The sequence below is a fragment of the Anas platyrhynchos genome, chromosome 2 (genome assembly GCF_047663525.1).
Source record: "Anas platyrhynchos isolate ZD024472 breed Pekin duck chromosome 2, IASCAAS_PekinDuck_T2T, whole genome shotgun sequence".
In the NCBI taxonomy this organism is placed as follows: domain Eukaryota; kingdom Metazoa; phylum Chordata; class Aves; order Anseriformes; family Anatidae; genus Anas; species Anas platyrhynchos.
In genome coordinates this window covers 93,639,901-93,663,452 of record NC_092588.1, presented here as the reverse complement: position 1 = coordinate 93,663,452, position 23,552 = coordinate 93,639,901, and the positions used below count along the sequence as shown (strand labels likewise).

The 23,552-nt window shown below is 39.3% G+C and overlaps 1 protein-coding gene across 2 annotated transcripts; it reads left to right on the top strand.

Annotated features, from left to right (window-relative positions):
• The first annotated feature begins 1,853 nt into the window (after nucleotides 1-1,853).
• Nucleotides 1,854-23,126, top strand: CRTAP (cartilage associated protein). 2 transcript variants are annotated; one of them, XM_038175501.2, is made up of 8 exons: nucleotides 1,854-2,369; nucleotides 5,553-5,702; nucleotides 6,314-6,485; nucleotides 8,924-9,052; nucleotides 10,800-10,945; nucleotides 12,565-12,648; nucleotides 18,124-18,182; nucleotides 22,390-23,126. In XM_038175501.2, the coding sequence occupies exons 1-7, from the start codon at nucleotides 1,941-1,943 to the stop codon at nucleotides 18,175-18,177; spliced, it is 1,164 nt and encodes a 387-aa protein (XP_038031429.1). In that variant the 5' UTR covers nucleotides 1,854-1,940; the 3' UTR covers nucleotides 18,178-18,182; nucleotides 22,390-23,126. The 2 variants fall into 2 exon arrangements, with proteins under 2 accessions (XP_038031429.1, XP_027307299.2); XM_027451498.3 differs by lacking the exon at nucleotides 18,124-18,182 and having other exon boundaries at nucleotides 1,856-2,369.
• The last annotated feature ends 426 nt before the right edge of the window (nucleotides 23,127-23,552 follow it).

The following is a 23,552-nucleotide window of genomic DNA, read 5'->3' as shown; positions in this document are numbered from 1 at the left end:
GGATCTGCCACAGGCCAAGACTGAGCCAATGAGCAACACTGGTGGCACTTCTGTGATAATATAATTAAGAAAGGCTAAAAAAAAAGCTGCACAACAGTGTCTGGTAGAGAGGAGTGAGGAAACATGAGAAAACCAGCCCTGCAGCCCCCAAGGTCAGTGCAGAAGGGCAGGAGGTGCTCCAGGCATGCAGCAGAAGTTCCCGTGTGGCCTGTGGAGAGGCCCCTGGTGGAGCAGGCTGGCCCCCTGCAGCCCATGGATCCCACTGAAGCCAAGGACAGAAGAATGGGGGCTTGCTTAATTGCATTAATGATTTATAAATAAAACAATCATAATTATTAAAGCCAGGAATGGAAGAATGGAGGCTTGTTTAATCACATTAAAATAGATATTGCTGAGTGTCTTTGCTTACTACTGTGCAAATTAACCGAAACAAAGAGTCTCGGGTCCCCTCACAGAGGATGTTTCCTGACAAAATGGGGAAACTGTCTCAAAAACCAGCCGACACTGACCTTGTGGTTTGGACAAGAGCCAAGGAACAGCTGAGTCTGTACAAAGGCAGGGGGTCAAGTAGTGGTGATAAAGAGGAGAGTTATCAACCACAACTCCCTGACAGCCACCACCAGAAGGCACTGCACAAGCACAGGTGGGAGGAGTTTATGGAAATTACTTCTTGGAGCTAATACAAAGCGGGGAAAGGTTATGAATATGTATAGGCATACTGGGAAACTTCATGCATATGTAACTTTTTACTGCATATAACCAACGCAAGTTGCTGCATTAGGGTGCGCATGCCTTTGGGAGCTATCCCGCGTGCACCCAGCACTGAAATAAACCACATACCTACTTTATAACTCATGTGCTTTGAGTTGTAGAGTTCTTCCATGAATCTCCATGGTGGAGCAGATCTCCACACTACAGCTCGTTGAGGAGCCCCTGGTGGAGCAGGTGGATGTGGCCTGGAGGAGGCTGCAGCCCATGGAGAGCCTGCACAGGAGCAGGCCCCAGGCTGGAGCTGCAGATCGTGGAGAGGAGCCCATGCAGGAGCAGGATGCCTGGGGGGAGCTGCCACCCGTGGGGGACCCATGCTGGAGCAGTTTGCTCCTGATGGATGGACCCTGTGGTACGGAGCCACGTGGGAGCAGTTCTTGCAGCAGGCAGCAGCTGCTGCCTGTGAGCAGCTCACGCAGGATCTCTTTGGGAAGGACGGCATCCTATGGGAGGGACCCCATGTGGAGCAGGGGCAGAGAGTGACTGTGAGGGAATAGTAGAGACAAAGCATCAGGGTCTGACCGCAGACCCCATTCCCTGTTAACGTATCTCTAGCCCCCATTCCCTGTTCCCTTGCACCACTCAAGGGGGAGGATGTGGAAGAGGGTGGATGGAGGAAAATGGTTTTGGTTTGCTTTTAGTTTCTCACTGTTCTAGTCTGCTAGTGATAGGCAATAAACTATATATAATAAACAATAAATTATATAAAATAAAAATATTAAATATATAATATAGTAATATAACATTATATTATATATTTAAATATATATAATAAATAAATATATAATAAATTATTCTCTTTATGCCAAGCCCACGACAATAATTGCTGAGTGATCTCCCTGTCCTTATCTCAATCCCTGATCTCTTCATCGTGTTTTCTCCCCCTCTTCCTTCATGGAGGGTGAGTGTGAGTGGCTGTGGTGTTCAGCAGGGTGAAACCTCCACAGTGGGACAAAAAGGAGGCGGGAGATGGCCCTACATCCATTAGCACCGGCAATTTCCACATTGTGCATGGAAGGGAAAGGGAAGCTTTCCCCTCCCACCGCCCCCGGTCCCGCAGACCCTCCCCGGGGCCGGGCCGCCTTCTCCCGTCCCATCCCGTCCCGTCCCGTCCCGCCCCTGTCCCCCCGTGCCGGTGACGTGGTGCCGGGCCGTCTCCCCCTGCCGCAGCAATGTGGCTGGTGTTGGCGGCGCTGCTGGCGGCGGCGGGGGCTCAGTACGAGCGGTACAGCTTCCGCAGCTTCCCTCGGGACGAGCTGATGCCGCTCGAGTCCGCCTATCGCTACGGCCTGGACCAGTACAGCACCGAGAACTGGCCCGAGAGCGTCAACTACCTGGAGGTGAGCATGCGGCTCTACCGCCTGCTCCGCGACAGCGAGGCCTTCTGCCACCGCAACTGCAGCGCCGCCGGGCCGCCCCCCGGCGCCGGGGGGGAGCTGGCCGAGCTGCGGCTGCTGGCCGGCGTGCTGCGGCGGGCGCAGTGCTTGCGGCGCTGCAAGCAAGGGCTGCCCGCCTTCCGCCAGGCCCAGCCCGGCCGCGGCCTGCTTGAGGAGTTCCAGCGCCGAGAGCCCTACAAGTACCTGCAGTTCGCCTACTTCAAGGTGAGGCCCGCCGGGGTGCTGCCTGCCTGCCTGCCTGCCTCGTGTCACCTGCTGGGGACCGCTTTGTGCCTCGGCTGTCCTGTGTTTGCCCACAAAATGGCACCCGGCGCCTTCCTCACCCAGCTCCTTCTTCACACCTCATCCAGTGGAACTCCTGGATTGGCCTTCAGTTCCTCCCAAACCCCAGCCATGGGACCCTGTCTCTTTATCCTGCTGCTGTGCAGCCCTCTCATCTTTCCATCTCTCTTACTCGCTTCTGACTTTGTTTAAAACTTTTTCCAGACTTTTTCCTTTTTTCCAGACCCTTCATGCCAAGATTATGCTATTGCAAGTGCTCTTCTCTGCTTCTTCTCTGCTATTGCAAGTGCTCTTCTCTGCTTCTTCTCTGCTATTGCAAGTGCTCTTCTGCCCCAGCATGCCCAACTTCTTTGAGCGCGCTCTTCTGGTCTACATGTAGTTCTTCCAGGTATAGCAGCCCCTGGTGTGACTTGCATGATGCCTGCATAACTCCAGTGTTGTTACAGACACAGTAAGGTTAAATAAAGCGAAATCAGCTGCTGAAGCATGACACTAATACTTGCCCTGGAATGGTATTTACCTTCTTCTCTTGGGTCTGCTAAGACTGGGGACAACTCTTGTAACACATCTCTATTTTTCTCTAGCTTCTTGCCACCCTCTTGACCAAGATCTATTTCACAATTTTCCCACCCCACGTCTTCATCTTTCGTTCCCTAAATCAAGGTCCTCATTCTATCCCCTCAGATACTGCAATAACTTGCATTTTGAATAAATAGGACATCTGTGGGCGAAGAAAATAAGCTGAACACTTTTGTTTAGATTGCCTTTTCTTTTAGGGATTTGGTTCCAGTATAACACAGTATTCATTATACAAGGATTTATGCTTGTGCATTCCTTTTGAGATTGCTGGCTTAAAATACACACCTTTTTAACTGTTGCTGTGTCTTGCAGGAGAAAAACTTAAAATATTTTTTAACTGCTTTCCAAAGTTATATAAACCAAAACAGGGAAACACGTTCTTGTGAAACACTAATTAACAATATCCATGTGCACTGTGTCACACCAGCATAATTCTGTGCATTTGAAGCCATCCCTAAGACTATACAGAAGAACTTGCCTTTATACATCACAGCTTCTCTACACAGAGAGTAGAAGGTATCAAACAGGGGACATTTCCTTTGAATAAGAGAGTGGGCAGGCACTCTTCTCAAAGCCATATGTAGACACCAAAATAATGTCACCACAAATGTTTCCATTTACTGTCTTTCTTACTTTAACTATTCATTCCTCCTATAGAACATACAAAGTTTGCAATGTACTTATCATGTCAGTAATATGGAATATGTCAGGAATGACACAAGTCATTCCTAATTACTGTTTCTGATACACTTAAATGACTGGCAGGTGTGAATCTGAGAAATTGGAGAAATATTTCCCTCTTCCTTTAAACTGTTTTTCAGTCACATTTACAGTAGATTTGTGAGGTGCGGTTTGGTGTTTCTCTCTTTACTATCTGTTGCTTATAGTCTTTGTTATATCGTAGTCCAGCTCTGAGCTCTTATCACTCACTTGGAGCATTCTGAATGGGCCTTCTAAAAATACAAACTGCTGCATACAAGGGACTTTTTCCTGGCTGCGAAGGAATGTCACTTTTTTGTTGTTGTTGTTTGTTTTCATCCATAACATCATTTATAATGTAGAAAGAAGGTGTAAGATAATTTTTTAAGTGACCATGTATTTATTCACGTGAGTTTAAGAGTGAAATTTTGCCATGTCTTAGGTGATTCTGGGAGCCAGTATTTCTATGCTATGCTTGTTCCTCTGGAGGGAGCTGTCTTGTAGCCACCAAGTTTACTTTGGAATGTGTTTCTACAAAACCTTTTTTTTTTTTCCCTTTTTTAGTGGTGAAAATTGAAACCAAGAGTAATCATGGACTAAGCAAAAATTAGGGGCTCATCAGCCTACCAGCAAATAGAGTTAAAACACCAAACACAAGAGGATTTATGCATTTGATGAAAGTGCAGCTGAGATTTCCCTTTGTGTTTAGAAACATGCAGGCTGACTGGGAAGCACATAGTTTTGGGACGGACAGGAAGTGCAGCTGGAATAGTTCCAGTGCTTTGGCCCTTACAGCAGCACAGCAGTAAGAGCTAATATTAGGGTTGAAGTGTTTCTTTGGTAGTCTCTCAAGTTTCTTCATGAAATGAAGGAGTTCCTTTTATGGATGCAAAAAGAACAGTGCATTTGCATGCATGCTTGTGATTCTTGCTCAAAGCATTATACATACGCTTCAATAAGCTATTTGAGATGTTAGGTGGAACTCTTTTATCACCTACACATCAATAGACTGGATGGGTTGATCTGGATCTTGGCTTACAAGAGAGAAGGGTTTAGCATTTCACAAATACGTAAGACTTTTACTTCCACAGTCTCACTCTTCATAAATATGTGTACATATACTATATATTTTATAAAATATGCATATATATAAAATATAGGCACAAGTGTAGAAGTACATATATATTTGGCATATGCAGTTGTAAATGAGCTTCACAAAATATCTCTAGTGGAGTTTGAATTTAGTTTTAAAACGGGTACAAAAAATCACATAGTACATTAGAAACAATTATTGAGCAAGTAACTGCTGTTTGCTCTAAATCCACAACACCATCAGGAAGATACATTATTGTAAAATTGTATTCTCTGCTGCTAGGCAAATAAGCTACATAAATACCATGGAAAGTGATGACCCGTGCCAAGTATCCATAGGCTGTCATAAGTAATAGCTATGCGATTAATCCTACATATGAGCAATAGTATAATTTTGTGTTTTGTCAGCTTTATGAATGGGAATAGGAAAGGGAAAAAGTACTTTTTGATTTACAATCATTTATGCTATTTGAAACAACAATAGATTTAAAAAAAAACAAAACAAAAAAAACCACTGAAATGTTCACACTGGTGCAGCTAGTTGTAAAACTGAGAAGTATTAACATCAGTTTCACTGTACCATTATATCTGCTGAGACTGAGGTTTCAGCAGAAATAAGCTTGGGAATATAGATGCTGCAGGAAAGTTTATTGACAAAAAGTGGGAAACTGTTTTTTTTTTCCCCTGATTAACTCTTCTCCCCCCCCCCCCCCCCCTTCTCCCACCCCTTTTTAGGCTAATAACCTTCCAAAAGCTATTGCAGCAGCTCATACATTTCTTCTGAAGCATCCAGATGATGAAATGATGCAAAGAAATATGGCATACTACAAGAGCATGCCTGATGCTGAGGAGCATATTAAAGACTTGGAGACAAAGCCTTATGAGGTATGCTTTTTTTAACAGTCTTGCCTTTTGGAACTTTTTGTTACTTCTCTTATTGTGTGAGATTCAAGGATCTCATTTGCTTACATGTTCTCAGCTCTTCCTCTTCGTGTCTTCCTCAGTCTTTTCTGTTTTTTCTTAATGCATGCAGTAATTCTCACCTCTTGTGGTCTTTACTGTTCCACAAGTCCAGAAAATCAGTGTAAAAAAGTAGCACACCTGAAAGCTGCTATGTGGAGATAAACAAATATAGCTAAGTAAGTGCAAAGAGTTACTAAAATGCATGAGAGCTGTGGAAGCACAGCTTAAACTAAGTAGAACTTCTGGTGTTTAGATTCCATTGAAAATCTCTGTCAAAATCTGTGCTTTAGAATCACACTGCTACCTCTGTCCAGCAGGTTTTTCTGTTTATCTGAAATGGAATTACATACTCTGATATCTGGGAAATACCTGATAAAATCCATTCATCATCTGTGTTTGTCGTCCTAATATTAATTGAATAATAGTTTATGTAGTAATTCAGAAATGCCGAGACATCACTTACTGTATTTGAACTTACATGCAGCTTTCCACAGGTCAGTTAGTGCTAGTTTTCATTCCTGCCAATTTTTCAGAATCTCTTTGTCAGGGCTGTGAGAGCATACAATGGTGACAACTGGAGAACATCAGTCTCAGATATGGAACTTGCTCTTCCTGATTTCTTCAAAGCCTACGATGACTGTATAGCAGCCTGTGAAGGCTCCCGAGAGATCAAAGATTTTAAAGACTTCTATCTCTCTATTGCAGGTGAGTGGTTAGGAAACAGTAAAGGAAGAAGTCCTGAAAGTGCATTTTGTTTTCCCCATGGGATCAGCTACCAAAGTCCCTCTTCTTTAGCTTGCAGTGGGAATTGGCTCATGGTGCCCCTGCTTAGCTTGGGCCAATCTGAGTTTATTAGAGTACTAGATTTACTAGAAAGTTCTTGAATTCCTGTTTACTTTTTTTTTTTTTTTTTTAAAGTAACACAAGTGAGGGCTGTCAGAAAATAGGAACAAAGAGTTCTCGTGTTAACATATATCGCCATAATATATTAATATATTAATATATTAACATGCATAAGTGTGTTAGGATAACATAGATGTGTAAATAAGAACTCTTTCATCCAGCTAGCAATAGTCACTTGACTTCCAATATCGTTTTGTCAGTGTTTGAGGCTCAGTGGTTAGCTTGCCTTCAAAATATGCTTTGTGAATTGTGCACCACTGTTGATATATATCTCCTTTTTTGTAAATATGACAAGTATCTGTTGGCTATTTTTCATCTTTCCTACAGTAGAGTTTTGCTAGCAAGTAAGATTTCTTTTTCAAGTGTATGGCTTAAAACATATTAATTCTCAAATAAAATGAGATTCTATCTTTTTGATTGTCAAAATGGGATGTACACATTTCCTATGTTCTTCTGTAGTGAAAGAAAAAAGTAATTTCTCCAGTGTGGTTTCTCCATGGGCTCAGTGTTGTTGACAATATTTGTGTGGATAATGCCTGCGTATTTTCTCAAGGAACTTAAAGATGTGAAAAATGCAACAGAATTTCTAAGTTGCCAGAAGGAAAGACAGGCCAACATTTTGTCCTAGAGCCACTAGATGAGTTGATGAGGGGAAAAGTACAAGAGCAGCTCCACAGTGTGGAATTAGTATCCACCTGTAATGTTGCCATGGAATAACGACTGCAGGTCATTCCTCTAGCCTTGCTTCAGCAAAGCTGGCAGATGCCTAGGGCAGCAAATAAGGAGTGGAGATCAAATCAGGCAGTAAACCATGAAACACAGGCTTTCTTCCCTAGTGGGTCAGAGCCCTGATATCAGAATCGCCCCCAGACTGCAGTAAAGGGTGCAGTAAAGCACTTGCTGCTGTCCCTCCTCCTTCTTGGAAGGAACAGACAATTCCAGTTGTAGCGGTGAGATGCAAAGGTAGGAGTACCACATGGTGCCATCACAGCTATGGGCAGTGCTTTTCAAATATTTTGTTCTTGATATAAGAAAAATCAAATTTACTTCCACAGCTGAAAAGTGTGCATTGAACTATGCTCTTGCTCCAGGAACACATATCCAGTCTCCAAGATTTTATTGTAGAAAGTAGATGTAGCAAAAAAACATTAACGGTAAGTATTTGGTGATCGCAGTAGGTGCCTATTTATCTATATAAGTGGTAGCTGGAGGCTAACACTGTTGTGTCTGGTGCCTCCACTATTGTAAAAGAGGAGTCTGGTAATTTAATTTGGCCAAGCATTTTCAGTTAGCTTTAGTATTCTTCGTGACAGGAGTTGTCAGAGATGAAAACAGGGGAAGGGGCCTTTGTGTTGTTTTTTGTTTGTTTGTTTGTTTTTCCTTTGTCAGAGACTTGCTGCACAAGCTTAGGTAACTTGCTTCACCTGCCAAATGTGGCTAACAGGGAAACTAAGGCTTTAAAATATTTCTGTTCAGTGTTGTTGCTTGATGTTATATGTCCTGAAAAAGCTTGGAATTCTTTGATGGAAGCTTTTCTTGGAACATACCTTCTTGGAATGTATTTTCTTGAAGATAAAATCGTCTCTAGTCCTATCCCATTGTGCCAAGCTTTGCAGACCAGATAAGCATGTGCCAAGCTTTGCAGACTGGATAAGCACTGGATAACCTTGGTGGATTTAAGTTATTTTGTAATGTGCAGCATCTATCCATGTCTGTCAGAAAACGTTCTATTAGAACATCCAAACAGTTGTCACAAAACACAGCTCTCTATGGATGTTTATTTTGCAATCACCCGGTGTCTTTCTCTGTGATGCAGTTGTACTCGGTAGCATGTGGACCTCAATTATGAAATTATTTAATAAAATTGTAAAGGCTCTCAAAAACAGCACTGTTAAGTTCACAGTTAGGAAATAATGCAGTACCATGTAACAGTTTATAAAACCTACCACCTCAAACTGCCTGTAGGTGTCACTGAAATCTAACTGCTTAGTTAGGAATTGTGATTTTGGTGCATTTGGAGGCCTGATCCTACTGATTTTAGCAGAAGAGCTGAGCACTGGCATTTGATATGTACTCCAGATGGAGTTGTAGATGGTCACTATTTCCAAGCAGCAAGATCCGGATGCACAGGACCTAGGAGAGCATTATAAGGCCAAATTTTAATGGGTAGTTAATGGGAGGGGTTATAACAGTTCACTGTGCTCTACTCGTATCCTGTGTTTTTGTCTTCTTCCTTATAGATCATTATATTGAAGTCCTTGCATGCAAAGTGCAGTGTGAGAGTAATCTGACACCCATTATAGGAGGCTTTGTTGTCGAGAAATTTGTGGCCACCATGTACCATTACTTACAATTTGCATATTATAAATGTAAGTATTATTTACATTCTAAAGCATTATAACTAGAGGGAAAAGACCAGGGAAAAGACCCTCTCACACCATCCCAATGTTATTTAAGCACATTAAATCACTACTTACATTTAAGCAGTCTCCAGAATCTGCATTTTTGCGTATTCTGAAGCTGAAATTCTGAGGTGAGTATGTTTTTTTTCTTCCCATGTAACTGTAGGCATTGGACATAAGCATGATGATCTCTGGCTCATAAAATTGTCCATGACATAGTGAATTGCTGAATATAAGTCTCATAGATGCTGCATTCTGCTCAGGCTAAGCCCCTCTGTTTTAAGACATTCTTGGTTGTGACTGGTCTCCACTTGGGTGTTGGAAAAACGGGACAGTTACAGAATGTGATCTGATGCATTACCGTCCTTCATTTTTTATATCTACTGCTAGCACAAGTTACTTACACTTTCCAGAATTCCATATAAATGTTAAATGTTTATCATATGTATTATATATATATGAATAATGTACCAGCTCTTACGCCTTTTTGAAGTAGACCGTAGCATGACATCTTAGGGTAAATAGCATCCTATGCACCAGAATGCATGCAAGGACTCAGACATGTTTTGTGTACCTATGTACAAAAAAAAAAAAAAAAAAGACTTGTGTCAGAACACCACAGTGGTCAACCTTTGGGGCCCATGTGGTTGTTAAGCAGCTGATTGGATAGCTCTAATGAGAACAGTTTTAAACTTCTAACTCATTCAGTAAGATGAAAGACTGTGACCTCAACAAAACACATTTAACATAACAGCAGCTATTGAATAAATACTAAATTCTCAATTTACTATTCAGAATTTCTCGCAAGACAAACCTACAGAATATTTCATACATTTTCTTTTTCCTAGTGGATTCTCATAATCCCATTAGAATAGAGTGTGTGGGGCTACCTGCATTGTGAAGAAAGAGAGGCCCACTTAACAGAGATGATAGTGTTCTGGTCCTCAGTGATTATATATTTGATAGGTAAATCATTCAGTGAGTTTTGTGGTTTCTGGAGGAGCTGCCTGCACCATAAAGAACACATGCAGCCCTTAAAGCTATTCCCCTCTGCTCCAATATCAAAGGAAAGACATATCCAGCCATGTAGAACCAAACCATTAATGACTTTTTGCATATGTTGTTTGATTATGTTTCATATATTGACTTTTCTGTCTTTGTCAATTTTAGTAAAGTTGGTTTTGTTTATTTTTTCTTTGTTTCTTTGTGTTTTTTGTTTTTTTTTTTAAGAAATGCCAGAGTAGGGATCACCCAAGCTGTAGGTTGATACCCTGCTGATACTAGAATACTTGGGAGGAACATTTGGTTGGGATTGTCTTAGAAAACCATCACAAGAAATTAATGTCTTAGGAAAATCACCTTCTGTGTTGATGGTAAGTTACACCATTTGCCCTAAGAAGAGGAAGGAGGTAGGTCTAAGGGCAGCCAAGCATCTTGTATTGCTCTTGTCCATGACCTGACTCTTACAGTCATAAGATTGTGTTAGGTAAGTCCCCATTTTTGAATCATGGACTTAACCTGTTTCAGAACACAAAAATAGCATATTCTTTCTGGGAATCTTTTTTTTTTTTTAATTTTCAGTACAGCTGTGGAGAGGGTGGAAAATGGTTCCTGTTTTCCTTAGAGTTTTTTTGAATGTAGATAATAAACCTCTTTATTCTCTTTGTTTTGTTTACTTACCTTGTCTGGATTTATTTTTTTGTTTATTAATTAGTGAATGACATGAAGAATGCAGCCTCTTGTGCTGCTAGTTACCTTCTGTTTGACCAGAAAGACGAAGTAATGAAACAGAACATGGTCTATTATCAGTACCACAAAGACAAATGGGGACTTCAAGAAGAGGATTTTCAGCCCAGATCGGTATGTGAATGATTTAAAATGCTATAGAAACATCCAGGGATTATGATCTGAGTTTAAGAAATAATTCTTAAAACTGGATTTCAATGCTGTTTTTAAATTTTCATGTCCAAGGTACATGTGAAAATATCTTTGCTGTGTTTCTGGATTTCTGCAGCCTGGACCGTGATGATCAAGTTGGATTTTCTGTCATTTCTTGTTACCAGGGTTTATGTCAATCAGCTGAATTAACTGCTTTGTGACACTTCTGTGACTCCTTAGGCATCGGTGGTGTATGCTATACAAGTAATTAGCATATGGCATGCTCCACAAATTGAATTTAGTGCCTTTTCTTTCTCTGTAATAATTTGATAACAGTTTCCTTCCTCTTAGGCCAGTCAGCTTGAGTCAAAAATATCAGTATGTATGAGTTAAACATTTTTTGTTTGTGGGCAGCTGTTGAGTTTTGTGCAGCACATCTTATTTGTGTGCTGGAAACCAAGGCTGCCCTGCAGGGCCAACAGAGACAGAATAGAGAGAAAATGTATTTGGTTCTTTCAGGCAGTAGTAGCAGTGAGTCTGAGCTCAAAGGGAAGAGTGACCATTCTTTTGTTGCTACTTCTGGGAACAGAACTGCAGTTTGTAGCCATACTGGAGACAGTGTTTGATGTTAGTGTGAGTGAGGGGTAAGAGCAGTGTAAAACTTCAGACCGCAAACAGATTTGGCATACACATGCAGAGAAGACAGAACAAGGGCCCTACACATTAAGTCTGAATGTTTCATTGATAACTTCTCAGGACTTGAGATTACAGATGATTTAATTTTTAAATATTAAATATCAAATGCATACAGCTGTATTTTGTTGTACTTTGATCCATCTAACTATGAACAGAAGTTGCTTGCTGTCCTAATCACTTGCCATGAAAACCATACTGTTTCTGGTTTATTTTCACAAAGTGGTACCAGAGTGACAGAAGTAAATGGCTCTGGCACTAAGCCTTAGACATCCTTGTGAAAGAGGAAGTCTCCTATTTTCCTCCCTGAAAAGGTCTAAATGGGATAATCAAAGTAGATTACTTGCAGCATTCATCAATCTGAGAGTAAGTGACTGAGCTAAACTGTGCTGTCCAGGCAAACACCCAGGGAAGTGAGGAGGGATAGGTAGGTAGGCGGCTTTACAGAATTTCCTGTCCTCAGAATCCAGCCCAGGGTGGTGAGTCATTATAATGCAAAATAGCTTAGTGTCTCATTTTCCCAGAACTGCCTGCTGTTATATGCCAGCATGCAGGGAGATGGAGGCTTTCTCATGTCCAAAGCCCACTGGAATGCAGGCACAGGCTGCTGCTCAGCTCTGGCAGTCTCATTCCTTATCCTCTGACTCGCCAATGCTTTGAAACATGAGAAACAGGAGAGTGCTTTGTTCTTCTCACACCATTGGAGTTTATGCTTAGAAGGATCTGCAGAAGACATTGGATATACTGCTTGCTGTTCTGCTGTTTCTTTTCTAAAACATTTTAAACCCTTTGGAATTTACCTTCTGTTGAGTCTGGCTCTAGCTTCACTGGAATAGTTTCAGATGACATGCGATGACACTCCCGTGTCTTAGTACCCTAAAGTAACATAGCAAATTTGTTTTTGGTAGGATGCAGTTCGATATCAAAACATAACCACACTCCAGTTGGAAATGTATGAATTCGCAAAGGAACATCTAATGGATGATGATGAGGTGAGTTTTCTGGAGAGGAACTGATGGTAAAAGAAAGAAAAACAAATCAATCACATTAAAATGAAGATGATGCATAATTAGAAATCTGAGATTTATCTAATATGGAGAAATCTTCTTTTAACTGTAACCAATTCATCATAAATTCTTATTTTGTAAATGAATATAAGAAACAAACTCAAAGAGCATTAGATCACTTACATACAATTTAAAAGAATAATGGGCAATATTAATACAAGACTAAATGTAACGCACCCAGCCCCCAAAAGAAAATTCAGTTTGCAAGCTGTAACACCAGGGGGCAGAGAAGTACTATATATTTAACAACTCCCCTCACTTTTTTTTTTTCTGAAATGTTTAAATTACGTTTTAAAATTCTCATAATTTGGTCCGTAAGTAACCACTTAAATTACATTTATTTTATCAAAAGTAAGTCCTGTTATTTTTGTTTTGTACAGTAACATTTTGGTCACCTTAGAAGTCTTCAGAAGTCTTGCTTCTGAAATGCTTGGAATTCATGGACAAGGGACACGTAATGACTACTATTAGGCTTGAAATATGTAAAGTGGATTTTTGTGCAGGAAAAATAGTTTAATTGTTGAAAAGGCATTTCTTTGTCTTCCCCAGCTAAAGTTAAAGTATGTCATGGAGGCTTTGGGTTGCATTGTTTTATTTTCAGTAACTTTCATTTAAAGGTTAAAAAAGTCTTCAGGTGATGGAATAGTTCATTGCTTGCATTGGCAAAGAGGTGTCTTCAGGCATGGTATGAGGCAGTATACACGCACTGAGCACTGCTGAGGTGTTTTTTTACTTATAAATGAAAAGAGAAAAAATGGCTTATGTTATAAAATACATCACCTTTGCAATTTTTATATTATCCAGCATATAGAGAGAGATAATATTCTATAGTGGAGAAGTAATGTGTCTGTACTGCCTTCAGCATGCTAGTGACCTGAAAACAACTAGGTAAAATTCCATTCTAAGGTTAGTAGAAATTAGGAAGACTGAGAAGTCTTTCCATTGTGATAAACGTCTTTGAAATGCAGTTCAATAGAATTGTTATAAAGTTAAGCTTAGATGAGGACTAGATGGGGGTTTCCATCAGGGTGTATAAATACTTGATCACTTTTTTATATTCCTGTGATGGTTCATGAAAACACAATGCTTTGCCCATAATGCTTTCTTACGTTAGGCATAAACTTCATTTGTAATTTTATCCTTCTTTCACATCTGCTGCTCCAAGACAACTGGATGAGTAATTAAGGAAGGAGGGAAGCAGTCTATTTTGAGGACTTTCCCTGTATCTTGTTACAAGAAGGGATTATAAAAGCAATCTTCAATCTCAAGCATTTAATACAGAAAAAAAAAAAAATATATTCATTTGTTGGCATATCAACTGTAGCCCATTTCACTGGTACAATGATAAATGACCTTGCAATCTACAAGAGGTAAGTACAGTGGAAATGTCAACTAAACTTTTGGGGAAGTGTCAAGGAAGTGGCATTACCCTGGGCTATGTTTGGGTTAAACAAGCAAAATTTCTGGGCTTGGTCATGCCATATACCAAGTCAGTATTAGGTTAAAGGTTGGACTAGATGATCTTAGAGGTATTTTCCAACCTGAATGATTCTATGATCCTCTCCATCCCTACCCCACAATATTCATGTTAGGAAAGTTATCATTCTGATTTCCTGGGAAAAAGCTAATGGGCTTATGTGCCCTCCCTTAATAGGACTGAAGAACCTAGGAGAGATGGAAGCTCTTCATGCCTCTGGCTTGGCTCTGGCTTTTGGTAATGAACTTATAAATCCCTGGCTACCTGAGCTTCTGCTTGGCTGCAGGAGCCATGTAGGCTCCAGACAGAGCAGGAATAGCACAAAGATAACATCACTACTTTGCAGTTTCTGCTGGATGGGCAGGACATGGTAGTATAAATGGAATATTGTTTTATAATATTTCTCCTGGCAAAGACAGAAAAGTTTATTCTATGGGAATGTGGAAAATTGATGAAAAACTCAGATAAGGTGTTACAGTAAAAGCATTAAAAATCACTGAGGATGGAGACAACCTCTTTTTTCAGTGCATACTGTTCATTTAAACTATGTGCTTCTTGGTCTGTAGACCATGCATTTTGTGAGTTTCTGTGTTCCGTATTTGCTGTCTGTGAAGTTGTTTGTGGCACAACAAGCCCATAGAATAATTCAAGAGAAATTATTCATCATTCTATTATTCATAGAATTAACTCACTTGAATTCTCTTGAATTATTCTATTATTCATGGAATAATAGAATAATTCAAGAGAAAAAAAATCACTTTTTCCTTGAGTGAAGCAAAAGGATTGATGTGGCTAAAGGATATCTTCCTTTGTGAGCATGTCCATACTTTCAAATGGAGAATCTTACTTTATTCAGAGTTTTCAGTGTTCTGATACTCCGGATCATCCACATGTCTGTCTTTTCAAATCCCATTAGCAAAGTGAGTGAAAACATGTGGCTTCTTCCAATAATACGTTACAGTAATTACAGAGGCTGGAACATGTAGTAATGATTTTTGCATATGTCACTACAATCAATACTGTCCCATTCGTGTTATTTTATTAATGTTTTTCTATAGGGAAATGAAAAACTCTAGTTCAAACATCTAACACTGTAGAGGTGACAGGGAATATTAATGACAACTTGCTACAGATTACTTTTTCTTACAAGTAACTATTATTATATATCCTTATAGTTTTCCACAGCAAATTTAACAGAGCATTACACAGTGCTGTCATCTTAGTTGCCCATGGATAATCAAACTTCTTGATTTCTGTTCAGATGTGTAATGCATAAAGGCTATAATAGATATAACTCCTAGTACTGCACAGATTTAAGTACTCCACAGTACTGCACATAGCAAAATGAAATGCTGTTAAGAGCCAGATACTCAACTAGTGCAGATATAACTTCAGCACTACAATAATTATAGGAGACAAGTTTCTGACCCATACAATCAGTGTTCTTGAAGACTTTTTTATTTTCAGGGATAGCTACTTAGCTATTCTAAATTACATAAGAACCACAAGTATTTGGCTAGGGTGATGCAACAATGTGTTTTTTCCTTTGGTACTTAGTAGGTGAAAAACTGTTGGAAGCTTTGGCCCACTTTTTTTTTTTTCTTTTCTTTTTGTCATCCTGCTCTTGTTTGCCTTTTGTGTATCCATCTAAGTGTATAATAGCTGAGACTCAAATGCTCTATTCTGAAATGTGACACACAGGAGAGTGAGTGTTGAACTAATATGACTGGTAGAAAGAGAAGACATGGAATAGCATCAAGGCGTGAGGGCCCAGTGGACTACAGATAGCAAATAATAGGCTGAATTCAGCCTATTTTTCTGTTCAGAAATCACAAACAACATATTTTTGGCCATATTAACTCACTTTTTGCATATGTTCAAATGATTTACACAAGTGCATTTATAAGGGAAAGTTGTAAGTGCAGACATATGAACTCTGTACTGTCTTTGACCTCAGACCAAACGGCTACAATAGCACTGCTACACTGAAGAGAGCTGGTGGCAGCTGTTAAGAGAAGAGTGGTAGTTAACTGGCATTGTTACAGTCCTTGTTCAATACAGGCTTCTTTAGAGAAAATAAAAATGGGTTATTTTTCATCATCGTTTTCTACTGGAGGTATTGCCTATGTGGCTGGCTGTCTTCAGAAGCTTCTTTTCCCTCTTGCTTTTTTATCTTTAAACATGTATCTTAGTCAAAGGTGTTTCTCCTTGCATTTAAAACACCTACATTGGAAAGTTGCGAGCATAGCAGGGTTTAAATGGCAGGATTAGATTAGAAATTAGGAGGAATTTTTACCTCCACAAATTTTCTTAAACTTTTTGTGTACAGCATAAAGCAGCAAAGAGAGCATAAGCAGAAAAGACTTATGTTTTCAGTGCAGTGAAGGCAATGTTGAAGTTGCTCTGAAATTGAATTAACTCATGTTTTATAGGCATTATAAAAACGTTAAGAGAAAAGCACATTGATTAGTTTACTGTAAAATAGTATTGTAATCACTGCAGTGTACTGCAGTCTCCCATAGTATATGGGGAGAGAACAGTTACGTGTTCATAATACATAATAAAAATGAAATGAAAAAATATTTGAGAAAAGTAGTTAGCATGCATGTAAGGAACAACTAAGCTCTTTTAAAATTTTAAAAATCACTAAAAGCATGTGACAGTGGGTCACACTGTTGACAAAACATCTGACAAATAAACAAGATAAGGACCAAATTTTTCTACATGAAGAATTTTATTTTTTTTATTTTTTTTATTTTTTTTTTTTTCCTGCTAGAATGTAAGGAATGTCAAGTCTGGCTTTTAAGGTTCATGGAGGATCTGGGAGGGCTTTGAGGTGGTTACAGGGAACTCTGATGTTTTAACTGAAGGTTAGATCAAGGAATTTATTCTTGGTTGATGGCTGAATAAACCTTTCAGGCAACATGGCTGAGCCACTCATTGACACATAACTTACTGCTATCTTGAAAAAAAGCTCCTCCCCAAAATCTCAGTGTTTGGTTGGTGGTGTGGTATGTGTTTGCAGCCTCTATCAGCACATGGCCTCCACTGTCAGCCATATCAAAACTTTATCTTCTCTCCTACAAAATGGTTATTAGTCATTGAAGTCTATACACATAAGAAAAGAATGAACAAAATCTGATTTTTTTCATGAATCTGACTGTGTCTCCACTCCCATTAGTTACTCATATTAGTTAACAGGGCAATTATAGGATAGTTACTTCTGACTTACAGGACAGCCCCATGCCTCTTGTCACAGAGGGCACCCCTGAAAGCTTCCCGCTACCAAAACATAGTCACCTATAGCCAGTACATAAGGATTTGTTACTCTACTATTGAGCAAGTTTCCAGTCATTATGTTTTTCCAACTTTTGCAAAATCTGACCTTTTGCTATGAAGGACACCCTTGTGGGATAAATATTTTCCTTTTAGGTCATAGATTAAAAGGAAACAAAGATCCAGACAATTCTTATTTCTCTGTGTTTTGTCTCTCAAGTCTCAGTTTCTAAGAATAGTGAGGATAAAGGCTTTTTCTTACTCATTCACTAATAATCAGGCATGAATGCATGTTCATAACAATATTTTTTTATGTAGATCCTAATTCATTCTACAACACTTATTTTAGTATTCTCTGTTTCTTCCCTGAGGAACAAGCTATTGAACTGCACTGTATATGGAATCCCTATATAAAATGCCATCGGCAAATCTGCATGGAAAGTATGGGTTATTGCATGAAAGCTATTTTTCCCAGAACTTTTCCAGTCCACATTGAGAAAGGACAGAACAGATTGTGGTTAGAGGCAAGGACACTGAATGATTAGTATTTGTTATGCAGAAAGCAATGCCTAATAACAAAGGCAAAGCATTGAGGTCTGTCAGTGAGCAGTACAACTGCAACTGATTGCTACTATTTTTAAATGCAGCTGGTGAAAGAAAAGTTGGTGCTGGACCATCAGTCTCAAGCGAGCCATAACTGAGCCAGGTATTGGTAGCTTTTCTTCCTTGCTGTTTATTTTAATAGCTGGCTAGTAATCTCCAAAATACAGATGTTTCTTCTAAGAGGTTGTGTTTTGTGTATGTGAATGCAGCATTTAATATTGCATAAGGAAGGGTCAGTAACAATCCCTGGCCCAGTGTGTACCTTGGTCTCGGACACTTGGCTTGTGGTAATAAGTGAGGAGTTCTGCATTTTTCCTCCTTTTTAGGACTTGTTTTTCAAATGCTCTAGCCTTGTTTATAGTAGCTGGTACACCATTTTCAGTACCCTAGGTTAGCTTATACATTGACTAAGAACTCTGTTTTAAACTTAGTATTTATTATAATTCACCTAGTCAAGTACTGTCTGTAAAACCTTCTTGAATTACTGTGGTACAAAACTTGTTCTTTCTGTTTGTGCCTCTGTTCAGATGTTAATCTGAGCCAAGGGTCCTCTATCTGCATATCTAACAGATAGTTGGAGGCTCCAGCTGATCGGCTTCTGTGATTCTTCCTGCCACTCACACCACTCTGGGAACATTCCCCTACTACTGCTAAATGTCCTCCCGTATTTCAGGCTATACCTGTCCATCTTTACCTATGCATCGTTCTTGTCACTCCCACTTTCTGCTGACTGTCCCTGGACGGGGAGAGGGAAGAGGTTTATCATATGGGGAGGTAGGTCATGGGGTGCTGGCGGATGATGTTGGGCACCACCACAAACCAGGAAGCAGCGACTGTAGACCAAAGGCCGACTTGCCAACGAGGATGTGCTTCCCAGCAGCTGACCAAGCAGTCTGCATGAGTATGCCTTCTGGTCACCAGCTGCCCTATCAGGCATGGAGTGGTCTCACAGCAAACCCTGCTCTTCCCCATGCTTAGTCAGACTTCATATATTGACATACTAGCTACCAGCCAGACAGCTACATCATGCTGTGGACCATGTATTGCACAACCTGATTTACATCAGCACTGTCGGAGCAGCATATTTATGTAACCTGCATTAGAACTGCATGTCTGGTGTTCTCTCTAGTAGCTGGCAGCAGGAAGAATTACGGGTTTGCAATGATCTCTGGATGGAGAATTTGTTGTGCTTCCTCTTAAGGTAGGTAACAGGAAGAAATCTGTCACATTGAATGCTTAAGTCGTATCAGAGAATCATTTTCAGACTCCAAGTCTGCAGGCTAACATGAAGCTAATATTAGACATCAGTGTGCAGGAGGCTTTTTCCCTGGAATTAATATCAGTGGAGTATTTGCTGACTTTGGTCATGCAAAATGCCTGATGCAGTGTCAAGTCAGTGCTAATGGGGCAAGGACAGTGATCAATGTGGTCACAGCTGTTAGAGTGACAATGTGATCAACTCTTCTGACGTAGTATTATCATCTTTTATCTCTGGGCAGCCTGTTCCAGTGCCTCACCACCCTCTCAGTAAAGAATTTCTTCCTTACATCTAATTTAAATCTCTCCTTCTCAGTTTAAAGCCACTACTCCTTGTCATATCACTGCACACTCTGCTAAAGTGCCTCTCCCCAGCTGTCCTGTTGGCTCCATTCAGGTATTGGAAGGCTCAATAATGTCTCCCCAGAGCCTTCTTTTCTCTAGGCTAAACAACCTGCTATGTCTTCTGGAATATCTTACTTTACTGATGAGCATGACAATAATATAAATTGAATTAGTTTACCATATGCTTGAGTTACCAAGGTCACAATGTTGAAATCTCTCTGTCTTCCTTATACTCAGTTCTAGGCCATGCGGTCAGATGTTTATGCCCTTCATCCTACTTCTCTTGCTCATACCTTTTGAAGTTTGTCTTTAGAGGTAGACTAAGAAGAGAATTCCTTTTTAACATGTTATTCTTTCATTCAACAGTGTTTCTAAGGTGTGTAAGAGAATCTGTCTGAATTCGATTCGAGACCCCTGTAGTAGACACCTATTTTCCCAATCTCGTAAATCTGTTCAGATTTAATGGGACCTGCCTCTCTGTAGTTCTTCAAGAGGCACCTACATGCTTATGGCTACAGTTTTAAGAGCTTTGCTAGAAAACGTGTCCTTAAGTCCTTTGTGCCTCTGCTCTGGTCTTTAAAATGCTTTCATAGTGACTATTGGGCCTAGTGGCTATTTTCTTCGTATGAATTTGTGAAGTGGTACAGAGTTCTTCCCATGAGTGGGCTCCTTAGGCAATCGAAATACTTCTAACAAAGGAAAGCATGCAGAAATGTTGAATTCCTGATTTCCGGTTCCAGACTTCCTGCAACAAGGAAGACAAGCAGGAAATATGAATGTGTTGGCATTTTTTCATGTGTTTTTGTTAAAATGGAAATTTAGATGTTTTGAATAAATTCAAAGAAAAATAAACTGCTGTCCCTCAGTACTTGCTACAACCACAGCTGAAAAAATTCAACTGTCTTTTAAGGTGGAACTGTGAAACAAGGAACAGGAGCAGCAGTTACTTAAGCCAGCTTTCCTCCCACTTTTATTTTTATTTGCTTGGTTCTTATTATTTCTCTCCTTGCTGATCACACTTCTGAAAAATGTCATGTTAGTATTTTTAATTGCCATACCCATAATATAATTGTTGTATTCAAAATAAGACAAAAAAAAAAAAAAAAGCCTCAATTTCTTGTTCTTTTCACTGACCACAGGCATATGAATGTTCTTTCTTCATCAGAATAGAAAACAATAAAAGTTTGAGTCTCAAACTGTCTGGAAGGAATTGTCCTCCTAATTAGTACCTTCGTAGATTAAAAAAGTGGTTAAAATTTATTTAGCGTTCTAAAATACTGTTTGCAGCCTCGGTTGACCAAACTCGGAAAGTCTAATAGAGTTGACAAAGAGTTGGACTAAGGGGTGAAGGGAAGAGGGGGAATGGAAATGAACATCCGTACAAGGGTGACTTGCTTTCAGCACCACTGTTTTAAATTCTGATTATTTTTAATCTGGGACTGAGTAAGACCTGATCAGATTTCTCGGTTAGATAAAAAAAAAAAAAAATCTGATTTTTCTATCAGAAAGTTACTATTTGTTTTTGAAAAAAAATCTTTTAACATTTTTAGAGCACATAAATTTATGTTGAGAAAGGATGAACAGTTTAACACAACATTGTAGTTATTAGAATGAAAGGTTGGAAATATAAAGTTGAGCATCTACCTCTCTCTTACAGCTCAGTATTTGGGTTGTATCAAAAAGTGAAAATATGTCCAGACTCGAGTAGTGATGTTTCTGAACTGTGCATGGAGGTCAAATAGGAAAATACTGGTATTTCTGAGGGTACAGGTAAATGTACTGCTACCTTCACTTTTGTGTATTTGGAGTCGCTGCTGCATGTTTACTGTTATCCCCTTCCATCACTGCTGAAGATGTTACATTGGGTTAAAACTGATTACAACTTGTTATTACTCAGTTACTGTAGCTTGGTTGACAAACCAGTAAATTCCAGCTGAGGGGGCAGTATCATCCCAAAGTACTCTGGCTTGACTGCAAGAAGATGTTTGACTGTGGTATATGACATCACTATGCCAGGAGCGGTTTAAAGAAAGAAAGTTAGATTGTTATGTTACGTTGGTATCATGTACTAGTATGATGGAGGTTTTAAGTATAATATGGTCTGATTTTAACCTGGTCTGTATTTAAAACCAAATTATTTGTTTCCAGTATGGAAAACATTCTGGTATCTCTGGTTCTTTATATTTTTGTTGAACTGAAGTATAACGTGTCAAGATCCATGGGTGAAAATAGAGGGGGTGTGTTTTTGAAGGCTGTAGCAGAGGGCATTAGCTGCTAGAACAGACAGATAACAAAGTCAAATTCATGATTTTACAAAACACTTTTGCTTTGAATTTTGAAGCTTTAATTTTTCATAGTATTTCAACAATTTCCTAATTTAACAGGTGCTTTAAACATTTATGCGTCTACTTTCTAAATTTGACAATTTCATTGTCTATTTAAATACCTGAAAAAGTACAAGAAAATTTAACGTGAAGTGTAACATTTTCTTCTTTTAAAGTCTGTATGACCCTGCCAAGTATATGGGCTATACCTATATAGCCATTAGTTTGCGTTTTATAGACTCGTACTAGCTTCTATATAAAAGTGTTAAAAGATAGTTTAGCACCAATTATTACAGTTTATGTTTTAATGAAAAACAGATAACATTTTCTACTCATTTTGGAGTACTGGGCTAACATATTTCTGTTCATTTTAATCCTTTCTAGGGTGAAGTTGTGGAATTCCTTGATGATCTGTTAGAATTGGAGGAAAACAATGAATCCTGATGAGTGAAGCCACCATTAAGTATTTTACAAAAGTGAAGACTCACCATTGCATCTTACTGTTGGTTTTGGTCACTCGTAGTTCCAGATGGATATACCTCAAAGCTGTTCCTGTAAGCTCCAGAACACATCACAAGATCCACTCCTGAAATATCACTTCTATGCTGCACTGACGCTTTAGTGAGCATGGATTTTCACTGTGCATTTACAGAATTGGTGCATATGAGTTTTTCTCTTGATTTTTTTTTCCTTTACAAACACAACAAAACTGACTATTCTTATTTTCCGGGTTAACACTAATATTCCTTGTTTCAGTGCTGTTCTACTACATTGTAGCAGAACAGATAAATTCCAAAGAACTTTTTTCAGATTATGAACCAAGGATAATCTAACAGTTCCTCAAGACTTTCTGAGCTTTTTATTGTTTTATTTATATATGACCTTTTCCATTATGATTAATAAAGTGATACAGAATCCCAATGCATCTGAAAGATGTTAAGATAACAAATGAGAACTTTTAAGTAGCTGAAACAATCAACAATGGACAACTAGTGATCTTGTAAAGAAAATGCTTTAAGAATTCTATAAGCAGTTTTTATCTTTCTTAAAAACTAAATTAAATTCAATGTTAAAGTAAGGTCACTTAGAATTGAATAATAAATAATTCCTCCTTCCTACCAGTTCTTAGTCTTTCTGTTGAAACTAGTTGTGGTTCCTGTGTGAGATGAGGCCAATCTTGTATAAGATAACGATGGTTTATGTATTCATTATTCTCTTTTGGAGAAAGAAGTTTGATTTTTTTTTTTTATTCTGATGGAACTATTTTTCATTTAAAAAGAAGTGCATGTGGAAACTGAGTCAATTTTAGGTGGAATCATAAAAAAATACTTGCATGTGAATTTCTGATGTTTTTATTAACTACGTGGCAGAGTCCTATATAGAAGTACTTTGAAGGCCCCGTAGGTGTATGGGAGATGAGTAGTGAATTAATGCACAAGAGTACTGAAGAGCAGAAATCCTCTTGACCTTAGAGTGTCCAGGATTTCATCCTTTGCTTTCCTCTTTCATTTTTAAGGACCAAAACCTGCAAGGTCTTTGTTTAGCTT